The sequence below is a fragment of the Aplysia californica genome, unplaced genomic scaffold (assembly GCF_000002075.1).
Source record: "Aplysia californica isolate F4 #8 unplaced genomic scaffold, AplCal3.0 scaffold00031, whole genome shotgun sequence".
NCBI classification, from domain to species: domain Eukaryota; kingdom Metazoa; phylum Mollusca; class Gastropoda; order Aplysiida; family Aplysiidae; genus Aplysia; species Aplysia californica.
In genome coordinates this window covers 927,033-954,800 of record NW_004797301.1, presented here as the reverse complement: position 1 = coordinate 954,800, position 27,768 = coordinate 927,033, and the positions used below count along the sequence as shown (strand labels likewise).

The window sequence follows — 27,768 nt, the reverse complement described above, 5'->3', positions numbered from 1 at the left end:
AATCAATTTCCTCTTGTTGTATACATTATTTGCTTGGTAAATATTGACATGGCTTATCAAACATCTATTGTCCTTATCATCTTTCCTCCTTTTTTTCTGTTACTCTCTTTAACACCTCTAGTCTTCTGCACTTATTGAGTTGTAAATGCTGTAAAACTCTTACCCAAAACAAATATAGTAGATGTTGACATAATCAGTCTAAAAATGAACTGCCAAGCACTGGGTGGCTAATGGGCTTTCTGGTGTTGTTTGCTCTTTCTGCTTCTTTTCAATATTTAAAAAAATCCTGTTCACTCTAGAATGAGACGATGTTCTGTTTGTAATTCTCAATACAGTTGAACCTTCTGAAACGGTCACCTGTATAAGACAATTATATGTACAAAAGGCCACTTCCCATTTTCCCCCCTCTCCCTCTCCCCCTGCATTTTTATTACTGTACATTATAAAGGCACTGTGTAAGACAGTGACCTATGACCGCCCCTTTTCTCCTCAACCATGGGTGGTGTCTTAGACAATTTCAGTTACACTCTACACTACAAAGCTTTTGAGTGACAATGACTTGACAAATAAAACACAAAAGAATTGTTCAAACAAGTTTTATTGGCAGAGGGGAAACAAGAATATCACAGTCTGTAATGTTACAATGGAATGCAGGTAGCAATTATTTTATAGAGATTTATATGTGTGGACACAGTTCAAAATCTCTTCCATTTCAAGAATACTGAAGATGGATAGACAAAAAGTAATCTCATATATACAACTCACAGGAATCTTTTATATATATACAAGTTAAAGGATGAGCGGAATCTCTCCACAGCATACAATACTGTCTGAGGCTTTGTACTGCACCTGGTGTCTGTGATGTAATTGTGTAATAATTACGTGCTTTGTCTTTGCATGCAAGGCATGAGTTTGATTCGCCTGTCATGATGTATTTTATATAGTATCTCCGTCTTTCTGCTGGGATACTGTATCCCTCTCACTCTCAGCCCAGGGTTAACCCCAACAGGCAGGGTTCCCTGTCACTGAAATGATCCAAATTGTGTTGATGGGGGTGCGAAACTAAAACATGTACATACTATACTTTAGTGCATAGACAACATACTCAAACTGATCAAAGTCAAGATTATAGGAGACGTGTGGTCAGATACAAACCAAATAGGTGTCAAGAAGAGTTCCAACCCATCTGAGTTCCAATTTTCCTCTTCCTTCATGTCACAGTTGCTTACAGCAGAAACCTCCATCACCCTAATAAGAGGGCCACCTCCTTCTCCTTTGAAATAATCTTTTCTGGATCTAGTACAGTCTTTGTTTTACTCTACTAAAAAAAATTAATAAAAATCAACTAAATGAAAAGTAGTTCTCTCAAAGTCTGTATATTCCACACGGCACAATATTACAGTACTGTTTGATTCTAATATATCTTAGCTTTTAATCACAAACTGAGCAAGTTTAACTTTATAAAACACCTGCTGTTTGTGTTTTTTAGAATGTTGTCAGGGTAAACAAGAGAGAACCTGCAAGACTTTTGATAATAAAGATCAGGAAGTCGAATGCTTGACATAAAAAAACTAATCAGCATAGACAATTCTTGTAAAGTTTCTCATGAAAATAAATCAAATTAAAAAGTTTTGATTTATTGCAATCATGAAGCAGGATGAGTAATGTGTTGTTGATTTACATCTGCGTTTATTGTTTTTTTTTTCCTTTTTCTGGTCCTCCTCCTCCTCCTGCTCCAACCACACCCCCAGCTATTTTCCCTAAGCACCCGCCCACAAAGTTCTTCAACCCACAGTACAGGCGGCATCACCTACACAGCTGTATCACTTTTAGTTTTACGCTGGCTTCAGGCTTTCCTTTCTGCTCTGCGGTCCCTTGCCCTTGGCCTCCTGCAAGGCTCGGTTTTTCTCCTCCTCTTCCCGCACAGAGTCCATGGCCGTTACCCAGTGATGGAGTTTGACCGACACTTCCAGCTCTAGGGGAGGGGGAGGTAAATCTTCCTCCTCTGCTTCCTCGGCATGCTTTCCCTTGGCTCCTTTCTTGTCAGCCTCCTTGCCACGAGGGCTTTTCTTGGCATCTAGAGGAGAAAAATTGAGATTTTATTGTGAAAGAAAAGCGCAGACAACTTTTTGTTTCTGCTTGTGAAGAACCTTGTTTCACAACAGTTCATGATTTAGACCAGCATTTACAGAACAGAGATATCTCAAACACATTGGGGGTTGACAAATATATTTGACACATCCATAATTCAAGTAAACCGTGTTAACAGAAAATAGGAGAGACATTGAATTAAAAATTAAGGGAAGTAGGCTTTCTATTTTCCCTTCTCTGCCATTGCCATCATGAAAAGTACTCGATGTTCACAAAAGGATAGAAAGATGGATAGTGTCTGGGCCTTGTTCAATGTCAAAGCAAGAAGAGAGAAACTGTTGTAGATGAGCCTTACTATTACTACTAAAAAAAAGATTGCAAAATTGCTCCACCTAACATCAAATCATGATCATGACTTAACCAACATTAGTCAGAACACACCATTCACCCGTCTTGTGTAATCACTTCCTGATCCATATCTTCATATTCAACAAACAACCACTCACACACACACAAACACACATTCACAGGTAATGTGGTATTGTGAGTGTGAGATGATCTCGATACCAGCAGCATGTATATTATGCTGTGTGGAAGCAAGTCTGGTGGGTTGAGGTATCTTGATATGATAGTCTACACGATGATGGATGTGTTTGATTTTCAATGAATGTGTGCGTAGGGTGATTTGAAATCGAGACAATTGTTGGAAAAAATTTAATTCACTGGGCTTTTTGAGAAGAGCTATTTAACACATCTATGTTGTTCAAACAAGAATGCTACACTACCAATACAAAAAAAATAAGCCATTCAGTTAGTAGTTAGGTAATGACATATGTGAGGCAGCGTGGTGGAATCAGGCTCTCGTCAATTTTTGGGCATGTAGAGTTATTGGTATCATCTTAAAGCTTGTTCACTTGTCTTTATTTGGATGAAAAAAGTATCCATTTATCTAAAATACAAGTCGAGATATTTACGAAAGAAGGAAGTGGGGTCACCTGTTTTCAGAGGTAAAATTAGTGAGAAAATGGCTGCCAAAGGTTAGTTATTTCCTTAGCTTTACATTTTCTGTGCCATTTATAAACGTTTTTCAGAAAAATCCACACAGAAATGAGTTCTTGAATGGGCATGAAAGGTGTTGAGCAAAAAACAAAAATTTAATAAAAATTCACAAACCTGCGAAAAAATGCAAGTTTCTTCATTTTGATTATTTTTTTCAATGAAAGCAAGGCAAATGAATAACCTGCAAGATGATACCAATAACTCAATATGCCCAAAAATTGACGAGCGCCTGATTCTACCGCGTCATGACACATATTGTTTGAGATATTCATGAATTAAGTTTTGCACCCTTGAATTATATGTGCTTTACTGTATAATTGTATATATATATACAGTCATCAGTGGTGGAAATAAGAAAATACCGGTAGGTTTGAGGATTCATATATATTATAATAATTTATATGACTGTCAAGACTGATTGACATTTCTAAGTGCTTTGCTTTGTCTTGCTTTGGTTGTCTGCAGGTTTCGCAGGAAGAAATTCTGTATCTATACATTTATGGCAGATTTGATTGACAGTGAAATCTGACAGAAATGAGCACACGTGCAGGGGATACACACACTTACAAAAATTCTCCAGAACATAAAATCAAACAAAAACTGATGGGGAAGGGGGGTGTGCATTACTTACTGGCATTCTGGTCTTTCTTTTTATCGGCTGCTTTGTCTGGCTTCTTCTTATCTTTACTGTCTTTCTTTTCCTGAAAAATACAAAAATTAAAATGTTAAGTGTAAAGGCCTCAACATCTCAATCTCTGACTAATTTAACTCTTTAACTTTACCATGTCTGGGCGGTGGCAGCGTCTGGTAGTTGAGGTCCGTAACCATGGCTGGACGGTACCACTGTCTGAGGCGAAGTTCTATATTATTGTATTATGGTATGGACCGAATATAACAAAGTACGAGCTAACAAGCCCTTAGTTTGACCTGGAAATCAAAGATAAATGAATTCTACGTCTAGATAACACTTAACTGATAAGTTTGACGCTAAACAAGCGTTTTTAAAAACGTAATAGGTGGGTCGCACTTCCACAAACAAGAGAAAATTACGTGGAAACGTGATTTTAAATTGCATGGTTAAAGAGTTGATAAAGAAGCAAGTTGAAAGAAAAATTAAGTTGAGTTTCAGACATACTGAGCCAGCCCATTATAGCCATGTTGGTGGGTGTTTGACAGGTGCTCTGGTGTGGCTTGGTCCTTCTTTTCTATCAAACATCTGTTGTTCTTATCTCTCCTCTTCCTTTTTTGTGTTTGTCACTTTCTTGCATCACCTCTAATCTTTTGCACTTATATAACTTAACAATGATGACCATGGTACCCCATTCCTTCTTGTTGTCCTCCAGAACAGCTCAGTTTTTCTGATTGTGTTGTTTATCATAAAGTTGTTCAGGTCATATATGTATGTTGTTCTGTCTCCCCTCTTTTCTTTTTTTCCCCTCCATCTTTCCACACAATAGCAGTTCTCAAGACCGTTTATAAATGTTTCTAAAGTAACAGGATATTTAATTGAAATTCTGTAAAGGAGAAAAAGGAGCGAACAACATTAAAGCATCCACTTACTATCTGCACAGGTGGTACATTATTTTTAAAAATTAAAGAATAAATCAAATTTGTAAAGAATGTGTCCGCAGACTGGTGTTTATGATGTCGTGGTTCTGTGCATTGATGCTGCTTATAGAAAACCGTATCTGTCTGTCTCAAAGCTCCAGGAGAGGGGGGAGAACAGCACAAGCAAACTGTCTCACGAGTTTCACTCCCAATCTAGTTACTCGGAGAGGTTGACATATCTATACATCCAGAAAAACATAACGATGGTGTCAGGTGCAAATGGGCCAAGTCTATGCAAAATAATTTTTCAGGAGTAGCAATAATCTGCATAAATAAAGGAATGATAAATACTTGGTTACCAGGTTTTGTTCTTATGTTTGAGGGATGTAAAGTGTTTAGTTTTAACTAGGTATTAGTACCCTATGGAAGATCTTAGTTTTAGTTTTAGTAAGAGTTTTACGGCACTTGCAACACAATAAGGTAATACTAATAAAAGCGCCGAAGATTAGAGGTGTCACAAGAGAGTAACAAACACAAAAAAGAAGGAGGAGAGATAAAGACAATACAGAAGTTCTAACAAGGAAACAAAAGTGTAATAAAAAAAAAAAAAAGAAATAGGAAATCTCCACACTTGTCCAGTTTGTAACACCACTGATATAAAACATACAACTTTTTTGTCCTCTGGATCGATGCTGCGAATGGTGGAGGGAGGTGGCACATCGCCTTTGGTGAAGATGTTGTGGTATTCAAACTCTCCTTCCAAAAACTGGTCCAGGGTGATATGGAAAGTGGCAATGGTTGTGTACGTGGCTGGGGACTTCACAAGCTCAATCTCTGGCTCTTTTTTCTTCTTCTTGTCTTTGGCGCTGTTCTGAGTGAGAGAAGAAAAAGGAAGAAGATTTGTTAAGGTTAACTGGTTAACTGGTTTCAGTCTGTGGTGTAGATTTGTGTGAATACCTCACAATTAAGCCGTGCAATGAGATCATAATAAATAATAAATAAATAGCATTTATTGTATAGCACCTGCTCTATAGCAAGCTCTATGTGCTTTACAATCTATTTTTATTACCCCAGCAGACCCTAGTACACTCAGAACTATTCTTGCTTTCCAAGGGAACATACAGTGCAAGCAGCCATTTAATAAGCCCTCAAACACTAACAAACTGACAAGATCTTTCACTGCCTTTAACTGAGTACCCATTCCCATCTTCATGAAGTGAGTAAAATTTATGTAAAGTGGTTTTTTTCCCAAGGACACAACATCAGGCTCCTGATTGCGTTTGGACCCACAACCTTTCGGTTGCAAACCAAACATTTTTCTCTCCTCTCAGGGATATAAGCTATTAACACCTCTAACCTTCAATGTATATTATTCAACATTTATGTGATCTAATTGTGTTGCAAGTGTTGTAAAACTCTTACTAAAAGCTTTTTAAAAACTTCCACTCTTAGGGATAAAATAAGCAGCAACACCTGTGGCATAGTGTTTAGCCTCCTTGCTGTCACATGACAGATATAATTATAATGGTCAGAATCTACTCAGACCAAAAATCAATAAGAGCTGAGAATGATGGGAGTGGAGGAAGTGCATCAGGCATGTGTACACACTCCAATAATACAGTGGAGTCTGCCAAACATGGATAATCTGAAAACAGCTGTAAGCCGGAAGAGATTAGAATTTTCAATTCCCCCCCCCCCCCCCCCCCCCGCTATTTAAGTAATCTTTCTAAACTGAAAAGAGGGCTTAATCGAAAAAAATCTGGCAGTCCTGTGATTTCGGTCTAAGTTGGTACCACAAACTGTGACAAACTGAAATTTAAAAGTCCTCTGATTTCATAGTTAACTGCACCACCATATAGAATTTATTATTCTGAGCATTTTGATACCAAGCTTCATTTTTAACAAAGTTATGAACATCTAAATTTGCAGAAAAACGGTTTATTTTCTAAATTGCGAAATGTAGACACTTTGAGATGTCATAACATTCTGAAGTTTGAATGGACATTCACAAAAACTTGTAAACACACACCCATGCACATAGAGAACAAGCCTAATTTTTTTCAGGGCTATCATGTAACCATAAGATGGAAATTTATTGACGTAAACATGGCTTTTCGACCTAAATGGCAAAAAATACAAGGGGCCGTGGAAAAATCACCACGTGCGACCACCAGCTTATCGGCTGCGCGCCGGGCCGCGCCGACGGGAAGGAGAAAGAATTTATACAAAACTGGGCCGCTGGTGCCCTGCTTGCGAGCTGATGGGGAGCGTCCAGTATTTGTTTTCGTATAATGGCTACGTTATTCTTGAAGAGGAATGAATAGGCTTTCTGCTATATATTTCCGTAGTCAGTCTGATCACTGGTTCCATAAAAAAACAGCATCGAAAATTTTCACACGCAAATCATTTCTATTAATTCTTTAAGGACAGTCTTTAGAAATATATCGCCGGAGAGAGCGTTTTCTCATCTTGAAATATCGATGAATCAGATTGCAGTTTTTAATACCATATGCTCCCCGTTCCTGTTTAACCGAGGTCACTTAAAAAATCGAAGAACGAAACGCGTGGTTGCTGCAGAGAAAACCTCAATAGTGTTGTTTTTTCCCCGCAAGATTTTGCTTTCAAAAGAATCGTTGATTCAAATAAATAATACCACTAAAAAGAAGAAAAGCTCCTCTTTCTTCTGATATATCAAGTGTCTGTGTGTATGCAGGATCACACTGTGTTTTACGAGGGTAAAAATATGGGATTTGGTCTCCATGACCGAGCGCCACGAGTGCGCACAGCCAGTTTGTGGTACCTAGTCTAAGCAGATTTCAGTTTACATCATTTGTCAGTGTCTGATGATGACCAATCCACAAAAAAGAATATTTCTTAAGTAAAATAAAAGAAACATGATTTTAGTTCAGTTTCAGAACGAATTTCGCCACACTTGCAACACAAGTAGATCATATGAGGGCCAAAGATTAGACGTGTAGCTATACAGTAATATACAAAGAAAAGAAGGAGGAGAGATGAGGGCAATAGGTTTATGATAGGAAAAAAGACACAAACCACATCAGAGATCACTTGCTAATAACCCACAAAGAAATGTGAAGTGTGCTGACAAAAAGAGTTACTTCTCGGATGGAAATGGATACATCACATTTAAAGGTGAAGTTTTTACAAATTATGAATATGAAATAATAAAAGGCATGTTATACTTAAAGAATACGGCATCAATAGAAAATCCACAAATTTGACCCTTACGTTGATTTTTGGCCAATATCTCCACTTGTGGATTGCGAGAAGTAGCTCATTTTGTCCGCACGTCTCACAAATAAGGATGCAGATATTCTTCAGCCATGGATTTGTTACAACACTGAGTGACTTACTTTGCCTTTTGGTGTGACCTCGGCTTTTTTCTTGTCTTTTCCATCTTTCCCATCTGTTTTCTCAGAGGAGGTATCAGGTTCTGCTGGGTACCCAAGAACCTAAACACAGGGCAGAAAATAGATGAAGATACTACTTTCATATTATGTTCTAAGAAAATGATTGTATAAAAAATCATGTTAAATGTTAGTTTTTTAATTTTTAAATATATATATTTATGACTAATAGGAGGAAATAATGTACTAAAATACTAATATCAGTAGGTAGTGAGCAAATGATCATTTCATTCAGTCAAATCTTTTTGGTTTAAGGCTAACACAAAGGAGTAAATGTACCAAAATACCAAAGTCAGATTAGGTTCTACGCAAATTATAGAATCTTTCTGTTAAGACGGGACATCCAAAGCAGTATTTGTAACCAACAGAGGCAATGGAATAGTCACACCTGGGTCCTGAGAAGAATAAGTCTATGACTAGAACAATGGCAGACATTGTTTTTCCTCAGAAAAAAATAGCAAGAAAATTTGACAAGTTTTTATATGATGCGTTGTTGCCAAATCTATCCAGACAAACAGATAAATGAACAAGATGGCTGTCACAACAAAATCAGTTCTTTCACCACTTACTCTGCTAATCCAAACAAGTGGAAAAACAACCTCCCCCCCCAAAAAAAAACAACCAATAGGGTGTCTGTCTCAAAAACATCAGTTCTCTCACCAGTTCCTCGAATAATTCAAACAAAGAAACAAATAAAGTGACTACCACAATAGCATTAATTCACCACTTGCTAAACTAGTCCAAACAAGTGAAGAAAACAAATAAAACAAATAATGTGGCTGTCACAACAGCATCAGTTCTTTCACTTTCACAACTTGCTCCGATAATCCAAACAAGCAGACAAACAAACAAACAGACAAATAAAGTGGCTGTAACAATGCCATAAACTGTCCCACTTTCACCATTTGCTCGGCTAATCCAAACAAATAGAAGCTAGACAAACAAATAAATGAAGTAGATAATATAGTAGATAGCTGTCACAACATCTACTCTCAGGAAGTCAGGCAGCTGCGTCGGTGGCCTAGTGGTTAGGCTCTCGGACTCGCAACCGTAAGGTCGTGGGTTCGAATCCCGTCAGGGGCCCGATGTTGTGTCCTTGGGAAAGGCACTTTGCACAAATTTTCCTCACTTCACCCAGGTGGAAATGGGTACCCAGCTATAGACGGTGAAAGATCTTGTCAGTTTGATAGTGTTTGAGCGCGTGAAATCCGCAGCTTGCACTGTATGCTTCCGCGGAAGCTGAAAATGTTTCTGAGTGTTCTCAGAGGGTCTGCTGGGGTAATAATAGTTGTAAAGCGCATAGAGCAAGCTCTTGAGCATGGATATGCGCTATATAAATGCAATTATTATTAAATTATTATTATTAACAAGGAAAGTGTTAAATTGGAACCCACAGGCGGGTAGAGGAACAAGGGGAAGACCACGTGTAACCTCGAGAAGAGTCATAGATATTGATGTACAGAAAAGTGGAAAGACATGGAATAACATCAAGAGGCTTGCCCAAGATAGGGAAAGAAGGAAAGTGTTTGTTCGTGGCTCGGTGAGAAAGGCAATAATGATGACGATGTCACAACATCACTTGATCTACAAATCATCGCCTCATAACTATTTTGTCCAAAGTATACTTAAGTAAAGAGGCACTTTGGACAAAATAGTTTTGAGGCAACAAAATACAAATCAAAGAGACAAACAAATAAACGAACAAGATGACTGTCACAACAGCATCATTAATTCACTCACCACTTGCTCCACAACACTGAAGTCCATGCCCTGCTTGAAGAAGTCCCTCAGACCTAGGAGATCATCCCTCGTCAGATCTGCCATCCAGTTCAGCTCCAGCTCCTCCCCCCAAGGCTGTGGCTCTGTGTTCACCGGCGCTAGCTTGATCCTCGGAGTGGGCTCAGCTTCTTCCTGGCGAGCCGTCTGCCCGTCCTCTCCCTCCCCGACCTGTGACTCATCCACAAAGTCTAGGCTGATTCCCTCAACCTCTGAACCGGGCAACACTTCTGGGTCAGGGTTTGGATTGGCTCGTGGGAAGGAAGCCACAGAATCTAAATAAATATATAAATAAATAAACGAATGAATGAATAAACAAACAAATACATTTTTTAGATAAACAAATAAATAAATAAATGAATGAATTAAGTAAACAAATAAATAAATAAATAAATACATTCTAAAAAATACGACCTCAAACAGCACAATGAGAGATAGGTCTCTTTTTTTTTTTTTTTGCAGTTTACCCAAACACCTTAAAACTAACATCAAATGTCAGTCCTTTTAAATCCAAATATAACCAGAAAGTTCTGTGTTGACATTTAAGTTGTTCCACAAGTAGCATACAGCTGCCAACTTTTTATTTAAAAAATAACCCTGACTCTACCCACACAGCAGGTCAACCCTCCGGGACCTTCACCCACATTTTCTGCACTTAATACAAATTCATGTTCAACGGTGAACTATGGTAATGGACCCAACCATACTTTATTGACCTATCGGCTTCATTCAAGTTATTAATCTCAAATTTGGTCTGGAAAGTTCATATTTTTTTACAGCATGGGCAAGTCCAGGTAATACGAAAAACAGTAAACACATATTTTTCAACACGGAAACAAGCTTCCATACTCAGACCCTCGAACACGTATTGAATACATTTTTTTACATACTAGTTGGCAGCTATAGTATTATAATAAAGAGTATCATATATAATACAAAACATCTTGATCATAAAACAAGCAAAGCAGAGCTGGAGTATTATTTATATTCTGAAACACCCCCCCCCCCCCCCCCCAATCTTCCTAGATCTCAGGAGCCGTAGGTTGTAATTGTGGGTTCTTCAACCAACAAGGCAACTAGTACTACATATATTTCTGAGGATAGCAGAGGAATGGAGAAGAAAGAGAAGAAGAAGAAGAAGAAGAAGAAGAAGAAGAAGAAGAAGAAGAAGAAGAAGAAGAAGAAGAAGAAGAAGAAGAAGAAGAAGAAGAAGAAGAAGAAGAAGAAGAAGAAGAAGAAGAAGAAGAAGAAGAAGAAGAAGAAGAAGAAGAAGAAGAAGAAGAAGAAGAAGAAGAAGAAGAAGGAGAAGGAGAAAAAGAAGAAGAATAAAAAGAAGAAGAAGAAGAAGAAGAAGAATTAGGAGAAGAAGAAGAAGAAGAAGAAGAGGAGGACGAGGAGGAGGACGAGGAGGAGGAAGAAGAAGAAGTAGAAAGGAGAAAACGAATATGATGAAGATGAATCATAATTAGAAGAACAAGAACAAGAACATGACCAACGAGAAGAACACTATAGAGTTTTCTATATTTTCAACCTCATTCTAACTGTAAAGTGCATCCTAGAGTACACAAATCACAAAGAAGTGCAAAGAGATTGTAGCAAACAGTCTTACATGATGCAGGTGGCGCCACACTCTTCACTTCAGGCCGGCTGTTGATCTGGACATTTCTCTCCAGAGGGGCTGGAGTTTCCACGGCTGACTTATTTGAAGATCCAATGCGTGTCGGTGAGTGCTGGACAGATAGTCAGAAAAAGAAAAGTCAAGTTATTAGTGATTGCTAGTCAGTCTTTTCTCTCTCGATTTAGCCGGAGTTAAGAGGATTGTTCATTCAAAATAAACATTTTCTAAACTTTCAGAAGCTTCCCAAATAAAGTATGGCCTTTTGTGTCTTGGCATCGATTTTAACTCTTTATCTCCGAGGAGGGTACACTCACTATGCTAGGGTCCTCTTTTGGTACGAAATCTACAAAGGACATATACGTCACTAAACTGGTCATTAAATCAAAACAAGTGAACCTATTTGATCGTTCATCATTTAATGAATGAACTCCCGGTAAAAGAAACTTTGGCAATTGCCAAAAAGTAATTTGACGTCAAAGTCACTGTTAAGGAATGTGCCTGAGCCACTGCCAGCGGCTCACAGGCACAGCAGTTCCAACTTTGAGCCACTGGGAGCAGCTTGCCGGAGATAAAGAGTTAAAGTGGTATGCACGATACAACTATGCCTGAGTGGAGACATAGAGGTAATAAACTGCCAAACTACTACTTTCCTCTCTTCAGACCCTGACTTCTTACTGTTATCAATAGTGGTGATGCTATTGACTCAATTGTTTTTCAAGTTCTCACAAGCCCATAATTAGGGTTGCCCTCGAAACACAAATGAAAAGAAACCAAATTATGCTCTGCCTTTTGTGAGCAAACATGATGATAGCCTTTTAGTACCCAGAAGGCGTTTCTACCGTGTACACAGCCAATTCAGTTATCATATTTTTCAGCACTACAAACTTACCTATAACTCTGCCTTTTAAAACATCTTTTTGCATAAAATTAATTATACACTGTGTAGAAATGAATAATCCATGCCATAAACATTCAGTATGGTTATAGATCAAACTAGCTGGGCCCCCTTTCGATGAAAGGAATGATCGGTGCATTAACGTCAGCCCAAAGTCACTGGCTTATGTCTATATTTACATTCTACTGGAATGGAGCAATAAATCTTGAGAGATGCAAAAATTAGAAGGTTTAGATCTATACTCTCAAAACAGTGCACGGAAACCTCCTTTTCTAAAATTACAGAGACAGAAGCGTCGGCCTACAAAAGCCAATGGCGAAATAAAGAAATTTAGCTTTTAGCAGCAAAATTGTCTCAAAACTGAAAAAAAGAAGGGCGTCATGATCTGGAGAATATTTTAAAGAATTTTTTGGCGAAAACTGCATGTCGATCGATGCAGCCATTAAAAAGCCTTTTGAATAGCAAAATTCGGCCAACACAAATAGTTAATAGATGTATTTGCTGGGGTTTTGTAGAGTTTTGTTAAGACTGAAAACAACAGAGCAATGCTGCGCACCAGCTGTACTGTACTGGCTCGCCATAAACTAAGAGTTAAATGCAATAAGAGACAAAAGAGGATTTTTGGACAAAGACAAACTTATTGCAAATTTAATTTTGTTTTCAAACCTCCATGTGTCTGACAGACGGAATATTTGTTGTTACCACTGTTAGAGTATTATTTTTTGCATTTTGAACAAAGGCTTTTTGCCTCAAACAACATTAAGCTATATTCATTTAGGTGAATTTGGCAAAACTAATTGAAATGACAAAGGCATTTTATTGTATAAATACCATTGCATATTTTCTTTCATAATTGAGAGCTGTTCCCAGAGCACAATCCTTTAATTTGGTTTAAATCTCATTTTTCATATCAGAGTTTGGATATTTTTGTCATTTGACAATTCAATTAAAGTCTATCTGTGGCAATTCAAACTAGTGAGTTGTATACCTATATAAATCATTAATTTGCTTCATTTGTTTATGCTAAGACTTTTAGTTTGGTCGCCAGGTTTTTTGAAGCGCCAAAGGTTGTCTCCCCCCTCACCTCCGAGGGATCGTCCTGATGCTCTCCAGCAGCTGCCGCAGCCTCCATCTCCAAGGCCGTCAGGTCTGCCATGTCGTCGACTGCACCGTCGTCCTCGGCTGGCCGGACCTCAGGCTCCTCGGGAAACATGAACTGTACAAAGTACGTCCTCTCCACCACGGGGAACTCAGGTTGACCCTCCGGGTTCTGTCAAGGTCAGAGGTCAAAGAGCGAGTGAGGCAGAGAAACTTTGACAGACAGACTTTAGTGGGACTATTGAAACACATTAATTTGATCTTAGTTACAGTTAAACAACACTGAAACACAAATACAGACTACCCAATCATAAATAGGAGTTTTCCTCAAAATCCTCCGAAAAATAGGAGTCTGGAGAAAAAAAACATGGTTTTCATTTGGGTACTCTCTTTTTCTTTAACATTCTCAAAACTTTTTAAAAACTGACTTAGGCATTGACAAAATACAAGATTAGAAAGGAAAAGTCTCAGAAAAAAAGAAAATAACATCTCTGCAACCACTGGACTGTTGGCTGGCCCTCACGGTTATATATATCAAAGTCAAATAGCTAGTGGTGAAGTGTAATTCTGATCTATTGTAGTGTTATTCATGTGAAAAGAATTCATGTGAAAAGAAATTAATAGACTTTGGAAAAAGTAACATCTCAACAACCAGCAGACAAAAAAAATAAATAATACAACTACGGAAAGGGAAAGTCTAAGGAATAAAAAATATATTTGTGATTTGTGCACAAAGAACATACCCATACATGGTATTAAAATTTTTAAGTTTTAAAAAAAAAACCAGTACCTTTATTACTTACCTTTATCTCTTCTGGGCAGGGAAGGCCTTTGATGTAACTGACAGAAATCTGGACTCTGGCCTCATCAAGAATGAATTCTGAAACAAAAGCAGAAAAACAAGTATGAACATTTCTGAACTTACAGGCCAGAAGCTCACATTATATTACGCAAAACAACAACCACAGTTTTGTCAAAATTCTCTCGCACAAATGGACAAAATTTATCATATCAAGAAATGTGAAACATAGTACATATATTCATAAAGCCTTCTCTTTTTTAGCAGAAACATTGAATCATTTGTTTTAACTTTATCAAAATGTGCAGACATTTAGATTAGAATCACAAAAATTACAGAAGGTCTCCTTTTATCTGTTATGTTAGGGTCATAAAGGTCACACATCATGATACCTCTCCTCCTAGACAAGCCCTTGAAATGATGTTTCTCGTCAGCTGAGATATGAATATCATCCATTACGCTGAGTCGCCGCAGACTGTCGATTGTGTAGCCACGGTAACCTGGGATCAGCTATGTTTAAGAAAAAAAAATTATGCTAGTTTGTACACAGCAAAATAAATACGTGTATACTGCATAAAAGCTAGGCTAAATCAATCACATCAAAATAAAGAATCAAAGTTGTCATTTGAGGCACATTATTGAGTTACAAAGTTGAACTACCATGTGTAAATTATGAGGAACCCACCCTAATAATATGATGTTTTCATGTAAAAAACAATTCTAAAGATACAACATCACTTCCAGTTAGGTAGCTTTTTGAATTATACACAGACTCTATTATTATCGCCCCCATCAACAACTGCAATAACAACAGGATAATAATATTTGACATTTATATAGCCTTTAACCCAGAGTAAAAAAATACAGGCTTTGACAGCTTTACATACACAAGTAACAACACATTAACAGTACATTTTATTATGACTAATCTCTTTAATCTAAAAACAGAAATAACTTCGGCTGACTTTTGAATGAATTATAAAAGTAGGCTGATAAAAGATTTGACGTTTCTTAAATTACCAGTCAGTGTGTTCCAGATAACATACCAGCTTCAAGAAGTCATTACAAAAACATGTACACTCACAGACAGAGGATTCCCTTGCAGAATTAAGTTCCTCAGTCGAGGCAGAGTGGTCATCTTTCTCACAATGTCCATAAGGTCACAGAGGTCATTGTGGCTCAGATCAAGGGACAGGAGATTTGGCCTGCGGGAATACTATGTGCAATGGCAAACCACAGGATTTTTTTTTGTTTGAGTTATTTTTACAATTCATGTTTACGCTGTTGCTGCAGTTTTCATGGTTTTGTTTTTACTGGTGTTTTAATATGCATAGATCTATTGTATAAAGATAAAATTTAGTTGTGGCTTTTCTTCTCGTAAGTTGCTAACATGATAACAGTCAAATAAGATACTGATTGTTAACCTTTTTATAACCAGCACCCACTTTCAGGGGCAAACATTTTTTTTACAGCATGTATGAAGTGTGTCGGAAAAGTTCCAGGACTGATGTGTCACAAAAGATTTATTTCAAACCCTCTAAATCATGAAAATGCCTGTGACGCCGGAACTGCAGAAGATCCAGGAAGAATCCTTCCTGGAGTGTATGTGTTCCCCACAATTTACCAATCTGCGCAATCTTAGGCTGCGCGTTTTAACGATTGTATAATTGCGCTGCAATCTTAAGATTTCCCTGCGTGTTTTAACAATTGTATAATTGTACCATTTTTGTGAGCACTTCGGTTTCATATCTTAATTTTAATAGTAAGTTAATATTTTTACACTTTTGAAAATATATGTGAATGTTCCTTGATGTGAGTAAAAGAATAAAGATAGAAGTGAATTTTTTAAAATATTTTTTTTTTTTAAGTTTTAAAATTTCATGTACTTTGTGAACTTTTGAATTTGATACCTGGCATATTGTATCATTCTTTTGAGCTCCTTAGTTTCAAAAGCTCATTTTAATTTTAATTTTCATAGTTTTTACACTTTTGAAAATATATGTGAATGTTCCTTGATGTCAGTAAAAGAATAAAGATGGAAGTGAATTTTTTTTTTATTATTTAAAAAAATATATAATGAATTAAATGTACTTTGAAAACTTTGAGTTTGATACCTGGCATTTTATCATTCTTGTGAGCTCTTCAGTTTCATATGTTAATTTTTATTTTAATTTTAACTCATTCGCTACGTATTATTTTGGGCTTGTGAACAAATTTTTTTCAGGAGGTCAAAATGAGATGATGACTAGTGCACATTTCAAAGGTCTTTGGGGCCACAAATTCAAATAAATATCACAATATTGCACACCGAAATTTTCAGTATGATTAGTAGAATACATCTGTGTCATTTTCAACTTTGGTTCCTGTAAGAGACGATTATGCAGCACAATTTTGCTTGGATGCAGATAAAATTTGAAAATAAAAAATTAATCATCTTTGCTGAAACTCAAAAAATATGTTTACACCTAGTCAAATGATACATAAAAATAAATGGATATAGAACTGAAAAATATTGAACATTTTGCAGTTATTTACATACATTCCACATAACATCCGAAATTTAAAATAAAAACAACTATAATCTTGAAAAAAGAACAATTTTAAGATGTATTCACAAACAGAGAAAACAAACACACCTATATATTATATGGATTTATTCAGAATTGCATTTGGAATTAACTTACACATGAGTGGTACTTTTGTATCATTTAACCATAAAATAGTGATTTTGGGAATAAAAAACATATTTTGACAACTTAGATCTAGATCTAGATACTAGCATTGAAAAATATTGATTTCTCAACAACAGAGCAATAGCAATTTTAGTCCATTTTTCAAATATAGTATTCTAAAGAAGAGTCCTACATTTCTTTAGTAAGCAAAATAATGATACATTTTGTTGTGCAAAAGTACTAAGACTGGTGTCTGGGATAAAATTTGAGCATCACGATAAAACAAAGTCTCATAAACTTTGAAATCCTGTTTCAAAACTGAATCAAAACTTCCGATTTTCAGTGGAAACGCTTGACCCGTAAGTCAATGTTATATTGTAATCTTTTTTTAACATGGATATGTGGATTTAAATAAAAATCTAAGCTAGAATTATAGGTCAATTCTTGAGCCGTCGGGGGCAGCTTGCCATAGTGAAGTCACTTTTGCCGCACCGCTGCCCACAGCTCAGTGTAGCAAATGAGTTAAGTTTCATATTTTTACACTTTTGAAAATGTGGGTGAATGTTCCTTGATGTGAGTAAAAGAATAAAGATGGAAGTGAATTTTTTTTAAAGAATTATTTAAAATATATAAAATATTAACACAATTTTCAGATTGCAGCACAATTATACGATCATTAAAACGCACAGCGCAATCTTAAGATATCAACGTAATCTCAAGATTGCTGCATAATTATACGATCGGTAAACAGGGCGGAAAACTATGCAAGCCGGGCACAGAAAGATGGGAAAGTGCATCAGACTCCAGGGAGAATACTTTGAAGGGGAAAAACTCCAATTGTGAAGTTTGAGTTTGAAATAAATCTTTGGTGACATCAGTCCTGGAACTTTCTGACACACCTCGTAATTCTAAGCAGGGCATAATACCTGTCACTACTTGGGTGATCCCCACTGTCCACCAAAATGACCAAACTGGCCACTAGTGGGTGATATGAGCCATGTGGATATGCACTGATTTAGTGAGTATGACTGACCCTCAAAATTTGGATATGTCCTTACCAAAAGTCCCCTGTAATGTAATCCCCGATGAAAGAGATTTTATTGTGGCCAATGCCCAAGTGATGGAGCAAAGGAGGACGCACACACAGGCCAGAGACATCGCTAATCTGATTTGCACAAAGCTCCAGCACCTGAAAGGTTTGAAAAAAGCATGTAAAAATGTAATATAGAAGAAAATATCTTTAAAGTAGATGCTGACATGATTTCTTTCTGAAAAAAAGAATCCCACATACTTTTATGACTTTTGGTCGGTAAAGACACTTGACAGTCTTTCCTCTCTACTTCCAGAAGTGAATAAAGTACTTCAAACACCATCATCACCATTAGCTTTTATCAATCCTAAAGGAAAAAAGCACAAAAATAAGATCCCTCAAAGGGTCTTTGTAGTAAGACTTCTTCTCCAGCTCCCCCCATGTCAGTTCAAGTCTTTCAAAGTCTGCCTTTCTGGCTCTCGCCTGTTCATTTTCATCTGACAGCGTTTAAAAAATTCTAGCTCATACTTACAGCCACAAAATTTTTCATGGCATTTCTGCAGGCCAGCTACCAAACAAAAATTATTTTTAAAAAATCTTGATCTAGTTATAAAAAAGTTTTTCTCTTTGGGCCCTATATTAAAAACCATTCTTTGGATGCATACACAGGATCACTAAAATAAATGACTTACTGTAACCTTGATTACAAATTGCTCATTTTGAGACAGTGACACTACTCTGCCCCCCACATTTTACATGTAAGCTTGTAGACTTAATTATCCAGCTGTCTAGACGTCTCCATGTGAGTTTAGAAAATTACTCACCCAGTCTCTTGAATCATGTTTCTTAGATGTACGTTAAAGTGTGGTGTTGAGGAAAATATGTCAACCTTTTTATTATGTTTTGGTGTATGCTGTAAATGCCCTATTATTTTTTTAATCCACTTCTGGGATACATCAGAGAAAAGGTGCCGGAACCTTAGTTTGCAGTGACCTAATGAATGGGCTTTTAGATTCTGTTGGTCATTCAACTTTTAGACCTAGGGATTTTTATCACTTTTTGAAAAACTGAAAAAAATACTAAATTTCACTATATCCTACCCAAATTTGGTACACAATTTATTCAAACCTTTATTTGTGTGTATTGAAAATTAGAAGGCAAAATATGTCATAGTTTATACGCAATACTCCATAGAAAAAGGTCTATATATAGAAAGTCAAAAAGTAAACAGAAAGCGGAGAAAGGAAGTGCGTTCAAATTTCGCACCCCCTCACATGGTTCACGAATATAGCTTTCTTCATTCAAAATTTGGGCTTGCACTTCTGATCATAGTCTGTTTGAAACGAAAAATGGTTACTGTTTTCAGTCGTGAGAGCGAAATTTTCCATACCGATACTGTCCGCGTTAGGGTTGGAGCTTTGTGCACGCATACCTATATTATCAGCGTTAGGGCCGGGTGAGTTAAACAGAGCGATTTCATTTTCTTAAATAAGAAACAAGATATCTTCACAGAAATACTACAAAAACGGCTGCCATATATGTTATCATGAGAGCAATAGATCTGAAACTCTTTTGTCTAGATGGGCTCTTAAGCTAATTAAGTCTAAAACTCATCCATTCTTTGCCAATAGATAATAAGGTTCATCTGTACACTAAGCCAGTGTTTGTGTCTAAATATTCACAAAATAAACACTCCCTCAACATGAAGGTGCGTGTGATGCCAAAAATGTGCTGAAGATAGTGAACAAACTTACCCTCAAAGAAGGAGGCAAATTCTTTGAATTGACATTAGTAATGAAATTTGCACTGAGAGTAAGCTCCTCCAGATTCTTTAACATTAGCAAATCATGATCCACTTCTGAAACCTGAAATACAGATGAAAACCCCTCAAACACAGAAAAAAACCCCAACATGTATGACATAGCTCAAACAAAAAGAAATCAAGGATGTTATATTATACAAATTATTACCCCCATGAGAAACAATATGCAGGGACAGTTACATCCAAGAAGTGATGAAATATCCTTTTACCAATAATCTTTTTAAACAGTCAGAAAATGTCAGTGGGAAAAAGCTTATTCCTTTGTGAAAGCCATGAATCTGAGCCAAAGTGTGAAAAAAACAACAACTGAGATGGTATACCAAGAAACAGTAGCATATATAAAATAGGTTCAAATCCAATTGCTGATGTTTGAAATATCATCAAGTCTCTTTTTATTTTTTCAAAAATGAGAGTAGATTTGAAGGGTATACTTTCCTTGTAATGAATTAAATATGATCAGTCTCTAAGGCAAAATTTTGGCCAAGGATACAAGACTGAGTTCAGTGTATAAAAATTAATTAGAAGATTGCAGAATATGTTCAACAAACTTCACTGATTCTAACACAACAATTTTAGACAATGAAACATTCTGATATAATCAGAAGCCGGTCAAATTCGCTCTCTGTTATTGTAACTCTGGCTCCATGTCTTTTAATCCCTGCCTGTCTCTTTCTCTCTCTTTCACTTTAATACCCTCCTTTCTTGTGTTTCTCTTCCTTCTTTAATGTGTCTATTTCCACAGTTTTTCATTATGTATGTTCAAATATCAAACCATCTGCCCGATATTATTAGTCTTTATTTGGCTTTAGGTGGTTTGCCCGTGATTGTAACCAAACAAAAATTCACAGACAAATGAATATATATCGAAAAGTGAAATTAAATAGAAAATGTAATCATGTAAAGAGCTCAAATCTATTTTTCTCACATTTTTGTCAACAATCCTTAAAGTCTTAAAGTAGTTTAAGACAAAATTTTGGTCAATGAGCCATGGGGACTTCACAGCAATTTCCCTGAGTTTCTTTGCCTCTTCACTCCAGCTGTAGTCCAGATGCCAAGGAGAAAAATGGGAGCTGACAAGTTCTTGTAAAGATTCGCTTTTTTCTTTCTGGGCATGGGCTGAGAAAAAAAATATGTTTCATGATAACAAAATGGAAGGAGAGAAAACCAGATATAAATATGTGAAGGACTAAAGTAATGGAAATTTAAGTTTGTTAAATGTCACAAACTATGTCACAGAAAGAGTCCAACATTTTCTGAAAATATTTTCAAATATCGTTGATGTCCCAGTTCAGTCTCTGTTAGTTCACTAAACTTAATGATGAAGGTATCACGCTTTCAGAATATGCTGTTCATTTCTCTGCTGCTGATTTCAGTTCAGACTTCAAAACACACATTAACACTTTGCGGTCACTTGGCGCAATAATACGCGGGTGGAAATTGTCCGTTCCGGTCACCTGGCCCAGTTTAATGCCTGCCCGAGAAGTCCGTTGTAGTTGCTCTCCTGGCTGGGTGACCACATGGGGTATTTTGTACTGCAGGCTGTGTGACAGCAAAGTGTTAAGACGGGCAGATGCAATCTTTAAAAATCATCATCATCAGTGCCTTTCTCACTCTGAACCAAAGTATAGGCCATGAACGAACACTTTTCATATTTCCCTATTCCAGGCTAGCCTCTAGACTTTATTCCACATCTTCCCACTTTTCTGGACATCATTCTCTGTGACTTTTCTCCAGGTTCCACACGGCCTTCTCCTTGATCTCATGGACATTGTAAACTTACTAATTTTATTAAAAAGAAGCTAGCGTAAAAAATTTCTGGTAATTACTTTTTATAGAGTCCAAGGAATCCGTGTCACTTTTTTGCTGATGCTGCAGGGGTTTAACTCTGAGGCGACCTCTTCTGGTAGGTCTGTATTGCTGTGCATCTGGCCCTGGTTCACGCTGAAATTTAGCACAAGATAATAAGGAAAGATTATATGAACATCATAATTTGTAGCTGAGGCATATTAATGCAGCCAGGGCTGTCCAGGAAGTCTTTCCAGGACTTCAGACTTTGCTCATAAAAAAACAAAGTGCTTTTGATTTATACAGACACATCAAGCCTTCTTTTTGCTTTGTTTTGAGGTTTTCAGAAACATGATTACCCTTGTCCCACACATACATACCAACTTTCCATTCATTTAGCAATGTGTTAGAGCTTATCTTCTCTACAAAAGAAACTATCTCATACCGATCACCATTCTAAATTAATTAACTGCTAATATTTAATAACATCCGCCTGTGCTTCTTCATCTAAAGAGATTTTTCTGTTTGACAAAAGTCTGACCCGTTACATTGGCACTGATGTATCAGTTAAATAAACTAGAAATACCACATAAACGCACAGGCACAGCAAAAACACAGTAGACTCACCACAACAAAGGGTAACTCCAGGAACATGCTAATTTCTATATCAGCCACGTATAACACATATTATTATTAATATATGTAGAAGAATTTAGGGTATTCACTGTAGAAAATTTTTGGCCGGATATCTTTTGAGTGACTTTTGAATTTTTATTGAAGAAAGAGGATTGGTCAGTAGCAAGTCTAAGCTGTACCATCATTTTTCAACCCTCTTTATTCGGAGGGGCTGCAAATTTGGAAGCCAGTGAGAAGAGAAATTGATCTTCACATCACAGCTACTTTGTAAATATTGTGTTTGAATACCATATACCAACATCATCACGGATAGGTTAAATTATATATAATATAAGAAACTATTTACTGAAGTTTCTCACAAACAAAAGCAACTTAGAAAAATAACACTGACATTATTTCTATTTTTTGTGAGGCCTAAAAGCCAGAGAGGGAAACGCTACCGTAAGCAGCAAATGCTTGCTGCCATCTTGCTGCGGCATTATGGCTGCGTAAAGCCTAGAGCTGCTGGCTGGACAGTTATTTTAATCAACCTGATTACCAAGGAAAACACTGTACTCATTGACTGAGATGTGTAAATCAATTACCAAAATAAACAATTGGGCTTGATCTCTGTTTTACACATTAATACCTGTTAAAAGCAATAAAACAATGACAATGACAATCGTCAAAGTCGTCATTTTTTATTGCCCTGTTGAGGTATTTTCTACAAAATACCCATAGTTTCTGACCTGTAAACTGCCGTAATCTTTTTTATTAATGGGTCCATTAAAAAAAAATCCTTTTGCTTTAGAAAAGTTTTTATATTTCTATAAGCCTATGTATGATACGTTAATATGTGAGTATACCTATCTCTTAATAAAAAGCTGTGGTATTGCTATTTAATCTCAGCTTACAGTGAATTTTTAAAAACATCCAACTAAGCACACACAAACCATATCTTATGGCCCATCAAACTGACGGTTAAAAAATAATCTATCAGATGGTGATACAATATTGAAGATTTATTCCAATTATGTTACTTTGGAGTTTCTAAAAGTGATTATGCAATATCGAAGGTGTCATGTGAAATCACCAATTTTGCAGGTTTGAAAGGTCATATCTAAAAAAGTACAACAACAGCATCATTCAAACTTCACAGGTCGGTTGTCTCAAGTAATGCAAAAAAATGCTGAAAGTTATGTATGTGTACCCAATATAGAAGTGAAAATATGAGACATATACTGAAGTCAGGGTAGCCCTTTTTCCCCCCATATTTACATTTCGAAGGGTCAAAAAGAGCACTGAAATGACTAAAAAATCGTCTCTCAGTGCTATATTTTCTTTTGTACCTGCTAACAGGAAGTCTATTCTATTATTGAGAAAACGTGTATCGGCCGAGAACTTTGTGTCCTTTTTTGTTGTTTAGTATGGGGTTTTGCGGCGCTCGCAACCGCATAAGGTCATATGAACGCGCGAAAAACAACTTAGTTTTGTTCACAACAGTTCACTGTACAGCTGGCCTGGGTCAGTAGTTAGATTTTAAAATGTTAAAATGTTTAAAAATCAGTGCAAATATTTATATATTTTCAATCTAAAACAATTTTCCTAGATAACACAAAAATTTTAAATAGTACAATTTCACTTTTTAATTTGCCATAAAAGCCAATGGCCTTCATAAAATTCAAAATTCTGTTGGGACCAACGACGGAAAAAATGTCTTGCAATTTCTCGCATTTATAATATTTCCTTTGGATCTCTCCAAAGTCTAGACATTCGGTTAAGATGTGTCTAAAGTTAAAATCTGTGTCGCATCCAACACAGAGCGGCTTCTCATCTCCCTGTTGGAGGTATTTGTGGGTCAGGGCCGTGTGTCCGATGAGCAATCGAGTAAAAATTTGGAGAGGTCCGAAGGATTTTGCTGTTCAAGTTTGGTTTTTATATTATACAGTTTGTTATTTTCCTGTTTTTTCCAGTGGCTCCCCCACAAATTGGAGGTGTACTTTTTTATTTTATTTTTAAAGTCAGTCTGTGGGAGAGTGTTTGTTGTTGATCCCAACAGAAGGGGTGAGGCTTTCTTCGCCAGGTCGTCTACCTGCTCGTTTCCTTGGATGCCCACATGGCTAGATATCCATGCGAACATGATATTTTTTCCTGTTTCAGATAGGGAGTGGATTTTCTGTTGTAGCCTAACTATTATTGGGTGTAGGAGTGTGTAGTTTGTGAGTGAGGTGATGCAAGACAGAGAGTCAGAAAGGATAAGGAAAGATTTGTTAGGAGAATTTTCTACGGAGTGCAGTGCCAAGTCAATGGCAGTAGCCTCCGCAGAGAAAATGGAGGCTTCAGGATGGAGTCTCCTCTGGTGTGAACTGTTGGAAGATAAGGCCGTGGCGCCCACTTCATTGTCTTTTTTGGAGCCATCCGTGAAGATGAGCTCCGCACCAGGGTATTTATCTATTAGTTTTTTGTATTCTGCTTTATAAGTTTTGGTGTCTGTGCTTTCTTTGCTGTGTGTGGTCAATTGTAAGTCTACTTTCGCCTTGGTGAGGTGCCATGGAGGGAGGTCGGGGAAAAGAAATTGTTGCATGTCTTGTTTGGAAAAGTGTAAGTTTTTTAGGTCCTCAAGGACTCTGAGACCGAAGGGTTTGATGAGTTTTTCGTTGTTTTGGAATTCGTTTCAGGTTTCTGGGTTTGTTTTAAAAATGTAATTGTGCGCTGGATTTTCTGGTGTGGAGCTCTGTTTAACTGCGTATTGTAGTGAGAGCTGTGTTCGTCTGAGTGAGAGTGGTGGTATGTTGGCCTCGGCCTGGAGGGTCTCCACCGGGGAAGTGCGGAAAGCCTCCAGAGCGAGGTGGAGTCCCTGGTCTTGTACTGGGTCTAGCATTTTCAGGATGTGTGGTTTTGCCGATCCGTAGACTTGACACCCATAGTCAAGCCTGGACCGGACAAGGGAGATGTACAAGTGGAGAAGGTGTTTTGAGTCCCCGCCCCACTCCGGTTCCAATAGAATTTTCAAAGCGTTTAGCGCTTTCAGGCACCTCACACGAAGGTCTTTGATGTGTGGTATGAATGTGAGTTTTTTGTCAAATATAACGCAGAGGAAACAAGCTTGGTCCTGGACAAAAATCTTCTCCCCGTATAGTGTCAAATCCGGCTGCAGCACATGTCTGCCTGTTCGGTAGAAGTGTACTGCAACTGTCTTTGACGGGGAGAACTTGAAACCGTTATTGTTTGCCAACTTTTGGAGTTTGTGCAGTTGCGTTTGCAGCTGCCTTTCCATAGATCTCAGATGAGGATTTTTCGAACACCAGCATATCAAAAAGTCGTCAACGTATAACGAGCTGTCTATGCTGTTTTGGAGGGTTTTTACGATGGAATCTACTTTTATTTCGAATAGGAGAGGAGAAAGGATGCTCCCCTGGGGGACTCCTTCTTTCTGTTGGTGGGGGTCTGAAAGGGAGGATCCGACACGAACCTGGAAGGAACGGTTCTTCAGGAAGTTGCCAATGATGGCAGGGAGGTGACCGCATATGCTGAGTGCGTGCAGGTCTCGAAGAATGCCGCACTTCCGGGTTGTGTCGAAGGCTTTTTCTAGGTCGAAAAAGATGGCGATCATATGGCCTCCTTCAGCAAGCGCTTCGCGTATAAAGGTCTCCAGGCGGACCAGGTGATCCAGAGTGGATCGTGTTTTCCTGAATCCGCACTGGAGACCGCTCAGTGAGCCCGTCTTTTCCAGAAACCACATGAGTCGCCTGTGAATCATTTTTTCAATAAGTTTGCACAGACAGCTCGTTAGTGCTATTGGTCTGTAATTGGATGGGTGTGTGTGGTCTTTGTTTGTGTCCTTTCATTACTGGATTGGAAAAGATAGCGAACCACTCGAGTCGTATTGTGTGGCTCTCGGTACAGCAAGGCCAGGTCCGTGAGCCGCAAAATGCGACTCGAGGTAGGGAAAGTGTTAAAAGACTGTTTAAAGCAGGAAAAGGTATTTTTCTACCAGTATGATGTCTTACCCCCCTGATTCATCAAAGGAAACACAACAAGCAGAGTGCTTGGATAATTCAGAAAATGCCCTAAACACGAATCAGCTTGACCCTGTAAACATAGGTTGAAAATATATTAGTGGGCCTAATTATTCCTAAATTTAGCAATGCCAATCGCCCGCTGCGCCTTGGTCCGGAAATCGGCCTCCGCGCGAGGGGTAATTTTTGGGCCGCTCGGAATCAGAAGTGACTCTCTTCTAAGTATAGTTACAGGAAAACTCGTGGACAAAAATAAATGAAACTCGGCAACCAATCAGAGGAAAGGTTAAACTAACGACATGCCAGCGTACAATCCTGAATGATTTCTAGAACCGGAGAAATTGCCGTGTTTGTGCGAATTTCCTCTGCGGTTCAAAAACTAAGCGGAGCTGCGGGTTGATCGCCGACCACACGGGCGCCCCACATGTCTTCTTTATTGCTGTAAAACTTCAGATCTCTGCGTGTAGTAGATTTTAGGTACCAACTTAAAATACCACCCATCCATTGATAAAACACTAGAGCTGGAAACTAGACCCCGCATTCCGAACGCGAGGTGCCGGCATGCAAGAGGCGCGTGATCGCTAGGCGGAATGTGATTGGCTGCCTATAACTAAATAGGTCACCGATGACTTCATCGCAGGTTTTCCTGATACCGCTTTACTGAATTTTAGAAGGGGTGATCGCGTCGCGGTAAAAACGATGTCACGCAATTCAACAAATTTCACGCAACTTTAAGATCCAAAGTAATAAAGACATCGAAAAAATGATAACAGAACTAGATTCTGCACTAAAAATCACATGAAGATGCCAAGTTTCATTCATATACTCCAATTCATTACTGACTTATGAACAGTTTTTCCTCAAAATACATAAAGACATGTCCCACATTTTGGCGATATTTGCCTATATGAAGGTCCCCCAAAATTTTGCAAACAAAACCCCCAATAACTTTATATATCAATGGATTTTAAAAATTTAAAAACCATAGTTCATAGAATTTACAATATTTTCATTTAAGCCCATTTTAAAGCAATTTGGATGAAAATTTAATTTTTCATTGTCATTGCTACTAAATTCTTAAAAATGTTTACCTCATTATTCACCCTGGGAAAAAAAAGCATTTTGAAAGCTGAAACTATTTAATGTTCTCTTCTTCTTATTCATACACGCAGAATACAAAACTTAGAGTAATATTAGTAAATGACAATTTAATTAGTTTTTAAATTTTTTAACGACTCAACGACGGACTCACCCAAGCACCAAGTCCACAAGGAAATTCTCGCAAACAAAGTGTTTTTAATTGCCTTTCGACTGCCGTAGAGGCTGGAGTTGTTACTGCTGCAGTCATTATACTGCTCACAGACCTATTAAATGCGGGAAAACTCAAATTACAATACAACACATGGGTTTGTTTTATTTTGTTTTTGATTGTCGGTGAGCGAGATTACCAGATCAACCGATCGGCCATTTTGACGCTGTTTTAATTCAACTTCCGCTGTCAAGGAGAACTTCA

The 27,768-nt window shown here is 37.6% G+C and overlaps 1 protein-coding gene across 1 annotated transcript; it reads right to left on the bottom strand.

Moving 5' to 3' along the window:
- Positions 1 to 580: 580 nt before the first annotated feature.
- On the bottom strand, positions 581 to 27,726 carry LOC101852985 (leucine-rich repeat-containing protein 43). Its single transcript, XM_005091506.3, has 15 exons — positions 27,508 to 27,726; positions 21,663 to 21,777; positions 20,762 to 20,952; positions 19,769 to 19,879; positions 18,043 to 18,173; positions 15,397 to 15,517; positions 14,705 to 14,822; positions 14,317 to 14,393; positions 13,500 to 13,685; positions 11,512 to 11,632; positions 9,867 to 10,177; positions 8,073 to 8,171; positions 5,366 to 5,569; positions 3,782 to 3,851; positions 581 to 2,077 (listed from the first exon to the last, which is right to left on the bottom strand). Exons 1-15 carry the CDS (start codon positions 27,601 to 27,603, stop codon positions 1,836 to 1,838), a joined length of 2,193 nt encoding a protein of 730 aa, XP_005091563.1. The 5' UTR covers positions 27,604 to 27,726; the 3' UTR covers positions 581 to 1,835.
- Positions 27,727 to 27,768: the final 42 nt, after the last annotated feature.

Bases quoted from the DNA above. Each gene is read 5' to 3' on its own strand.
- LOC101852985 (XM_005091506.3), bottom strand. From the start codon at position 27,603: ATGACTGCAGCAGTAACAACTCCAGCCTCTACGGCAGTCGAAAGGCAA. The intron at 21,778-27,507 runs GTGAGTCCGTCG...GCTAAATTTCAG, and splicing joins CTTGTGGACTTGGTGCTTGG to CGTGAACCAGGGCCAGATGC. The intron at 20,953-21,662 runs GTAATTACCAGA...TTTTTTTCTCAG, and splicing joins TTCCTTGGACTCTATAAAAA to CCCATGCCCAGAAAGAAAAA.